Consider the following 9,575-nt stretch of genomic DNA (forward strand, 5'->3'; position numbering starts at 1 on the left):
ATCACGAATTTTTCGGAATTTAGAAAACTCCAAGGATGGAAAAGTCTGAATCGGAAAATTCAGCATCTCAGACCTGACGAGGTTGCATATAAGTCAATGGGAGAAGTCCCAATGATTTTATGATGTGCGATGGGTTTCGTGCAATACCCCAAAGTTTTCGGGTGAAAAATTACGAAATAATCGTAAAAATCGTATGGAAAAATCCGAAAAAAAAAGTGAATCGTGATTTTTTTCCCACAAAGCAAATTTTCAGGAAAATGTAATAATAAATAAGCATAAAAAACCGAGCAGATTTGATTGGAGTTTGTACCAGAAAATATTGAGATAAATTCGGACTTTGATAAATAACCCACTTAATGAAATGATAGTTGATCTCACCAGTTTCTTGTCTTTTATTATAATATAAAGTTTCCAAAGCAGGTTCACACACATTTATATATGCAGGGTGTTTATATTTCATGTATACAAGAGTCTTGTTCATGTCTCTCAGAGCAGGTTTGTTGGTGAAACAGACATTTGTTTATGTTCCATGTCTCTTGCTTCTGTGGAATAATGTCAGTTTAAAGAGGGAACACAAGGAATCCAGAAAAGGTGGAAAACTTCCAACCACCCATTAAATTTCCTTTCTCAAGTTTTAGGTAAGCTTTGTCCCCTTTCTCCATTTGAATAAGAACTCCATTGCTGGCTGCCTCTCTTGTCACATCCTGATCACCAGCAAAAGCTGAAATCACAGGCCAATCATTTAACATTAAACTAACCTAGGAAGCAAATAAATAAACAATTATTAACTTAATATATGTACTATTTAAAGCACAATTTGCTAATATTAGTAATGAGATAAAGTGAAATATTTAATTAAAGTTCTAGATGACTTCTGTAATATTGTCAAAACTAAAAGTTCATTAAGAGAACAGAAAGTGGTAAAACAAATGCTTTCAGTTACAATTAAATAATAGTTTTCATAAATATATATTACAAATTTACTTAGAATTACGTTTTCTTTCTGGAACTTCCTCATTAAATGGGTTTATTGACAACCTAATATATAGGGTCATTTTTAGAATGTGAGCTCTTGCAAGCATTGATTGCTTTGGTTGTAAACTTTGGTTCCTAATTAAATTTAGGAGACCTATTACATTTTACATCCTGGACCCAATTTTTTTTTTTTACTCAGCCCCACCCTCAATTTTTTATAAAAAAAATCAGGATCCCTGCTGAATACTCATAACCACCACCCATACACCCCAGTTAAAAGTAGCTTTTTTACTGAAAACTAATTTAGAAACCCCACAAACCCCCGTTAAAGAGTATTACCTTGAAATATAAATTGCATTATATATTGAAGTATAATTATTTTTATAATAATTTCTGAAAGCACAATAGTGCAATGTTATTATATTGTTGTAAAAACCTTTGGTTGTTTAGTGTATTTGTCTTGTATACTCCACTGGGTCTAAATTTTACAATCTTTGTAAAGAGCTGACAATATGTAGGCAGTATATAAAAAATTAAGCAATACAAAGAAATAAAAAGGTTAAATGGTTTTCTATCTCTATTTACTTACCGTGACATTTGACACTAAACACTACACATCAGCATTTAACATTTATTTAAATAAGTCCAAATAGCTAAAATCTGTACTTTTAACACTTTACTGCATCATTCATGCTTTGTATAAAAAAGTAAGGCAAAAACAAAGAATTTTATACATTTATATACATTTTAAACCCCTTTGCCAAACAGCCTCAGAAGTCTAAATGTTCTCTTTAAGTTTGCATCTGAAATATTGTATATTTATATATAACTCAAAGCTATACATATTACATAAAAATAATATGTAGTACCAATATCTGGGAAAAATGCATTTTTCATTGTCATGTCATGATCAAAAAGCCACAAGGCAACAAAGATGGTTACTGTTTCATGAGGAATGCTAGCCATTAATTTAAAAAGGTTCTTTTTTAAAATTATTAAAAGGCACAATGTTCTTTTCTTAAAGCTCAACAGGTATTATCATTATTTACACCAGATAATGATGTACTTTGTGGAAAAAAACTGTAGATCCTGCACACTAGTCAAAATTCAGCTATGTAAGATTCAACATTCTTAACTAAAATATTTAACACCCTATGTATGTGTTACAAAATTAATCAGTGTGAAATAACAGACTTGAAAGTTAAATAAGAAATACAACTCAGCAGCTGAGATACAACTTTCACCATTATTAGGCCAATGAGGATCACATTATAGGTAGAAATGATTCATCTGGATTTTAATTACAGGATTATAATTGTAATAATGCTGTAGTTAAAAAATTAATTTTGATTTTGCAGTTTGCAATTTAAGTTTCTGCAGTAAAACTGAAAAGATTTATTAAGCAGAATGAGAGCTAGAACAAATCATCATTTATTTGTACAGTGCCAGTGGAAGCCTAGCTCTGCAAATAATATTTGTATCAATAATTATTTTATATCACACAAACTAAAATGTTATTTTTTGTATCTTGTGTAACAGTGTGCGAGTTTTTTAACACTGGCATACCATCAGAATAATGTTACTAAGTTTAGGTAATAAGACAGATGTAATTTAAGGATTTATCATGAAAACATGGTATTGCAACATGCTGAACTAATTAGAAACAATAAAAACATGCAAAAGTTATGCATTCACTTATTTTATTCCATGCAATTTTTTCTTTATTAAAGGCCTTGATAGGCAAATTCAGCCCAAGAAGTGATTTGAAAAGCTTCCAGATTGTCAAAGACCTTGACTTATTTTTATATGTTCATTTTATTGTAATGTAAACTGCAAAGATGGCTTGTTTTGGATAATAGACCCACTATACTGATAAAAGGTAAGCATTATTGTTCTACTCTATGTGAACAGGAGACAATTTGTGTTACATTGATAATTTTAGTGATAATACAAAGGCACACTACGTGGTAATGTTGAAAATCTCCAGCCCTGCAATGCACAACTCTTTAAAAGGGCCTTTATATTTACAATGCACTCAGCTGATTAAATTACCCCAATTTTCCAATCACATATCTTTCATTGGTTCTCAGAAATAGTCAAACCAGAAACTTATTTATAATCAATAAATTTCAATAATTTTACTGGATTGTTTCCAGGAGAATAAATTCTGGATGAATTATAAACCACATGATCTATAAACTAAGAATGATAATAATATGTTCCGAGAGTTCAGAAGCTGTTGCAAAGAAAATGGTAGCACAGAGGTAAAGGTTTTACATAATATACTGACCTGAATGGTTTGCCGGTTATATACTTTCACCACGTGGAAATTAAAACTGTAAATCCCCTTCCTGGGTGATATAAAAGTGCTTCGTTCTGAGTCAAAACTGCTTCCAATATTAACCAAGGTCTATAGTAAAAACATCAGAAAAAACGACACTCCTTGTAATATATTACTTATTTATTACAAGGTTTAAGTCAAACTTTTTTTCCAGTTTTTATGTGGTTTATTTATCTAATTGCTAAAGTCCAGTAATACTTTAAGGACCTAAAAAACACAAGTTTCATTCAATGAATATGTGTCAACCCACACAAAATGTAATTGATCTTTTGACTTTAGGTAACTGCACCATTCCAAACCCATATCAAATCTAACATGAGGTCCTTAAAAACCTTGCATAGTATATCTGAGTATACCTCATTCACTTCCTTCTGCAACAGGGCATATTTCATTTAAATAATAAAGGGAAATAGGACATTTCAGTTCCTGGAAAATTTTTTTCATTTTTTCTTTTGTAATCCATAAATTATTTTGAATCAAAGTTATTTTAAATCACCTGGCTGTTTCCTGTGTACATGTACATGTGCTTTCCCAGAGAGAATCCCATCTGTGCATTTCTTTGTTGCTACTGATCGGTACCTAAATAAGTTTAAAACCCTCTACGGATGGGTGCTTTAACAACACTTCGCTATCATATGCTCATAGTACATATTCTTCCACCACACCTACAACATAATGATATAAATCGACATTGTTACCAATGTGAGACTTATGCCGCGGTGCTAGGGACTCCTACACTCTATTCACGTTGTTCAACCTCTCAGAAACAGAATGATATTTGTTATAGTACACAAATCACGCTCACATTCTAACACTGTAGTTCCTTACCTGGTCGAAATAGATGATCATGGTCCGGTTACTCATCTCCGACGGCTCATGATGGGTGCTTCTAATAGCAGAAAATGCCACCTTGGCACTGCCAGAGCGAACCGAAATGCCCAGCGCTGTACCAGTGGGGTCAGCCATCGGGTTGGAGTCACAAACTACAAGGCACTTGCCTTCCAGCAGGATCGGTTCCGTTTCGTTCTGGCCACACGTGAGCCCAAGCAGGTACAGCACCCCAAGCAGCAGCTCCAATCCACACATCTCAGCAGGCTGCCGGTAAGCGCCAGACACTTCGCTATTAGAGACGCAATCGGAAGCGCTAAATCTCCTGTCTAATTGGAAGCCTTATTTTTCTTAAATAGACCATGGACGGTTTCCGGAGAGCTCCGCTAGTATTCTAGAAAACCGTTGCGATTAAGAAAAAAGGGGATTCGTACCGTTTTAGTCTGCTTTCGACATTTACCTTTCCCTTGGCAGACTCCGGTGTCGATGTGTGAGTGCCTGCTACTTAGCTCATCTCTGCCCAGTGCCTCAGAACATCCATATGAGCTGCAGACATAACGTAGTTCCTGTACACATTCTAGTACACCCAGTCTGAAGCTCAAAGAAACGCAGAAGAGTGTAAGCAGCCTACAGTTTCCGCCCACACCGCTTTCACCAATCCTTTTCCACAACCTCAGAAAAGCAACCAATCCGATGGAAGCGTGCCCGCTTCATGTGATTGTACTGGACTAGTTGTAGTTAGAGGCAGGTGGTGAGGTGTTGCCAGAGATGGTGGTAACATTTCTGATCGCGTTAGCATTTGACAGTTAAATCCAGCATGCAGGCAGGTAAGTCAAAAAAACTCAGAAAGGGATCATTTTCTTTACAGTCTGTATTAGATTTAATGTATATTTCTTTACAATTTGTATTAGATTTCATGTATATTTTTAATGCACAAAATACTTTTTTCTAATAATTACAGTAAATTCACTAGGGTCAAATTAGAATCATATTAAATTTGGCAGACTGATTTTTTTTTTACAGCATTCACCCTGTATCTATCCCTGTATCTATCTGTATATAGATAATTAAATAAACTCTTTGCATATAGCCTTAAATACATTTTGAGAATTGTATTGTATTTTTGGAAAATTCATATTAATCCAGTATTGTACAGACCTGTCTTTCAACTTTCACTACTAAGCATACAGCGGGATTTAACTCTTGACAGATGCTTCCCAAAGGACATAAACAATTGCTTAGATGCTAAATACCTTTATAGTGGCAGTTCTGTTTTTAACACCTGCTGAAATATTTTCAATATCCACCACTCTATTAGGTGTAACATCACTTACAAGAGCTACCGTTTATTTGTGACTCTTTCCATTAAGACTGGTTCACAGAGATAGAACATGAAAATTAAATACAGGCTTGGAATGTACTTTTACTAAACTATCACAACTACATAGTAGGGAAGGCTCTACTTTATTATGTGGTGATTTGTCATTTCTTACCAAAACACAGATTTTACCATCCCTAATTTTAATTTTTTTCCGATATTACTTTTTTCTTACAGTGCATTCATGTTCTAATATATTTCAGTAAGATCATTTCCGGGAGTAGAAAATGCTTGTGATTTTACAGCGGTGAAAAACACTGATAAATAAAGTTTCACTTTATAGTAGTGTACAGTCCGGTAGAAGCACTATTTTCAGAGTTTGAAAAACTTATTGTGCCAAATTAGTTTAGTTTGCATCAGTAACGTAACTAGAGGGAGGCGGGCCCTGGCGTGGGACATGCAGCCGGGCCCCCACACCCCCTCCGTATGCTATTTTCTGCCTGGAATCCAGTGGCGCGTGAGCTGCCGGGGGGCCCTGAGGGGGTGCGGGCCCAGGCCTAATCGCACCCCCGGCTCCCCCGGTAGCTACGCCACTGGTTTGCATGCCTAAAAACACATTTTGTAAAGTGAAAAATTCTAGTTCCAAATGTGGTATTTTAACAAATATTTAATGAGCTGTAGTTTAGTATAACATTTTATAAAATATTTACTAGATTTTTTATAGGGTATTATAGGGTATTTTAAAGTAGAAGTCAGGATAAAAGTGAAATGATGTTTCTTTTGGATTTGGATATATACATCTTTAAAGTTGATTCATTAGCATTAGGCTACTGTATATTAAAATAGGAATGATTGGACGCCAGGAGGTTCTAATGGTGAAACAAAAGAGTGGTAGTTGGAATGGTTACAAGAACAATGACCCCAGGTTTACTTACATCAATTGAGGTAATATCAGATGTTGGTAGAACAGGAAGATGACAAAGCATGAAGGATGTGACTCCCATAAGGCATTGCAGTCAAAGAGTACATCAATTCCCTCAGGCACATATATACCTCAAAGTGGTCCGGATCCCACTCAGTGGAGTGGTCAGGCAGAAGGAGTCTAAGCCTTACACCCTATCCACTGTGGTCCCTTCACTAAAGGCAATCTAATAGCCTTGGGAAGCTACTCCCTGCTACAGATCCTTGATGGAGCACACAACTGCTCTTGCTATCTAAGCTATCTAGCTTACTCTCCTATAGAGTCTGTTACAGAACTATCCTGTTCTAGCTAAACCTCGTTCACAGGGTTCCCTGGTCCCTGACTTAGTCACTAAAGGTACAGGTCCCTTTAGGGCAATGGCTTTACTGGGCCTTGGTGTACCCAGGCTCAATGGGAACAACCAGTCAATCAGGACACCAGCAGCCAAAAAGGAAGATCCACCCCTTTCCACACACTATATTGAAGTGTGGTAGGAAGTGGTCATTACACCTCTTGGCCAATAATACTGGTTATGCAACTATAACTTAAAATAGTACAGGCGTATGTAGGACCTGTCTGTACGTTTATATCTTAAGCCTGTCTACATGTCCAGAAAGGTAGCAGTCAAAAAGTGCTGCTCTTAAGTTAAGTTTCTGTTTTATTACTTGTCTATGGTTAGCCTGCATGGAATATGGTTGTTGATTCCCTTTTAGCCTTTACATCATGTTGGGCCTATATCGTCTTTGCCACACTTTTACAGTCCTGCTTTTTTTCACCTACATGAGTTGTTTCAGGGGTGTAACTACAGAAGAATCAGACCCTGTGGCTGCTGGGGGCCAGGAGGTATAGGGGACCCAAAAGGCCCAAATAATGAGCAATATTAACATATCAATACTGTATATTGGCAAAACAAGACAACCTCTGGATATGTTGGGGGCCCTAAAATGAATCTGCTGTTGGGCCCAGTAACATCTAGTTATGCCACTGTATAGTAGGCCCTGTGTATAGTAGGCATACTGTATCTTAAAAACATATAAGTATATACATATACGCTTTACTAACCTAAGATATTGCTACCAAGATTACAGATGTGTACATGAGTCAATACACATTATTGTTATATATATTTGGTAGTTTTAAATTGTATACACATTATAATTAAAGATTAACAAATACAAAACACAACTTCCAATTTTCAGTGCAGAGGAAGGGTAGATAAGTAATTATCAGTCTATATAGTCAGGAGCATACACAGGAGCATACACAGCATACACACAGGAAGTCAATCTGTCCCTTGCTTCTAATGTTAATTGCAGGGATAACAAGTCAAGTGGCCAGACATGGAGACCACACAGCTCTGCATTTCATGTATATGTACAGAAGAGCAGAGCCATTCTGGGGCATCTCACTTCAACAGTTGGAGAGAGGAGAGGTGGACCTGTGTGGTACAATGAAAAAGTACAGTTTAATTGTACTTTAAAGTACCCCTTTCAAGGCAGACAGGCTCCACAGGTTCAGGTGCATTGCCATAAATTCATTTTACCTGCATATTAGCAGAATCTACGAGAATCCTAAAATATCCACCATCTCAGACCCGTCAAGGTCCTGTATATGTCAATAGGAGAGGCACCTATCTCAATTTAAAGTTTTTGTGGTCTACATTGTAATATCCTTTTGTACGCTAGAAATATTTATTTTGTATATTTTATATCAGTGTATTATGCCATGATTATGTATATATACCCTGACAGAAATACATTTTGTGTATTGATGATAGGCTTTTATAAAAATGTATTCTTGTAGACCAAATATTCATGGGATGACGCCCCATAGTCAGAAGCCATGCCCAATTCACTGTCCGTTCTATAAGGAGTACCTAGACACAATACTAGATCTGGTTTTTAATCTTTTGGAGATGTTTGCAGTTATATTTTTGACTTTTAAGAGCAAGGCAAATGCCATTCACTAGATCTATAGAAAGTTTACAGAGAAATTTGAAACATTTCATATGTAATGGTTCAGTTTTTAAAATGTGTAAATGCATACATGTGGTAAGGCAATGCTTTTGTTCAACAATTTTTTTGCTTCCCTTTTGCCCCCCCCCCTCCACTGGGTCAGATGCCAAAGCTAAAAGCAAGAAAACTGAGCAAGCCATACTATTATTGCATTTAGCACTGAACTCCATTCCTGTGTATAGACACACAGGGAAACATGAGATCGGTTATCTAATGTGAAACACATAATAACAGCATGTCAAACACTTTTAGAACCCCCAAATATATGTATCCTAAAGATTTTATTTTTTTAATTTAAATGTTTTTGGGTTTTGACACAAACAGTAATAGTGTACAGTGTACAAGCCTAGCAAAATTATGATCTTTCCATAATGGCTGCTAGCAAATACCCCCTGTACTTTGGCTCAATAGTCACTTCAAAGTATTTGGAATTCCAAGCTGACATGTTGTCCATATGGCCTTATATGCTGATCTAATTTTCCTAGAATGCGGCACGTGGCAGATAATGGTTGTTCTAGCTGCACAATATGTAGCTGAAGTCAGCTGCTTGTGGTGCTGTGTCTCCTAGGATGCTGACCTGTCATACAAATTAATTTACTTTCCAGTAGTCAAAGAGTGGAGTCTGCAGACACTGCAGCATTGCCAATCCCTTACCTGCATTCTATCAGCAGATAAATAATAATTTAAAAAAACACTATAAGTCTGATATTTTGGCCAGTTGTCACGCAGATTTTGTGTTCAAAATATTTCGTGTCTTAAAGGTCAACTAAAGCACTGAGAGCACTAGTATGTTTATGTGAGAGTCAGTCTTAAAGCTCTTACTCTTCTTTGGAATGTAAATTTTATCACTTTTCTGTACTGCTTATCAGTATATGCTTTTTTTATATATATAATTTAACTTTTATTAATCTTCATTTACAAAGAAAAATAACAGTTATTGAATCCTCATGGAAGTGAAAGAAGTTTTTTGTTCTTTTTGGTAAATGGGGAAGGATAGGGTGGAGGAAGACAGGATGTTAAGAGGTAAGAGGAAAAAAAGGGGGGAGAAACAAGAAAAGTAGACAGGTCTAACTAGGTCTGGGGACGCAATAACTTCCACTTATTGCACGGTACCTCTGGTTTGCAAAGTCTCCAGAT

General features: G+C 36.0%; 1 protein-coding gene across 1 annotated transcript; it reads right to left on the minus strand.

Moving 5' to 3' along the window:
- Positions 1 to 367: 367 nt before the first annotated feature.
- On the minus strand, positions 368 to 4,754 carry cbln1.L (cerebellin 1 precursor L homeolog). The gene is made up of 3 exons (NM_001095203.1): positions 4,145 to 4,754; positions 3,266 to 3,385; positions 368 to 758 (listed from the first exon to the last, which is right to left on the minus strand). The coding sequence occupies exons 1-3, from the start codon at positions 4,400 to 4,402 to the stop codon at positions 561 to 563; spliced, it is 576 nt and encodes a 191-aa protein (NP_001088672.1). The 5' UTR covers positions 4,403 to 4,754; the 3' UTR covers positions 368 to 560.
- Between the last annotated feature and the right edge of the window lie 4,821 nt (positions 4,755 to 9,575).

Source organism: Xenopus laevis, chromosome 4L, assembly GCF_017654675.1.
Source record: "Xenopus laevis strain J_2021 chromosome 4L, Xenopus_laevis_v10.1, whole genome shotgun sequence".
In the NCBI taxonomy this organism is placed as follows: Eukaryota; Metazoa; Chordata; class Amphibia; order Anura; family Pipidae; genus Xenopus; species Xenopus laevis.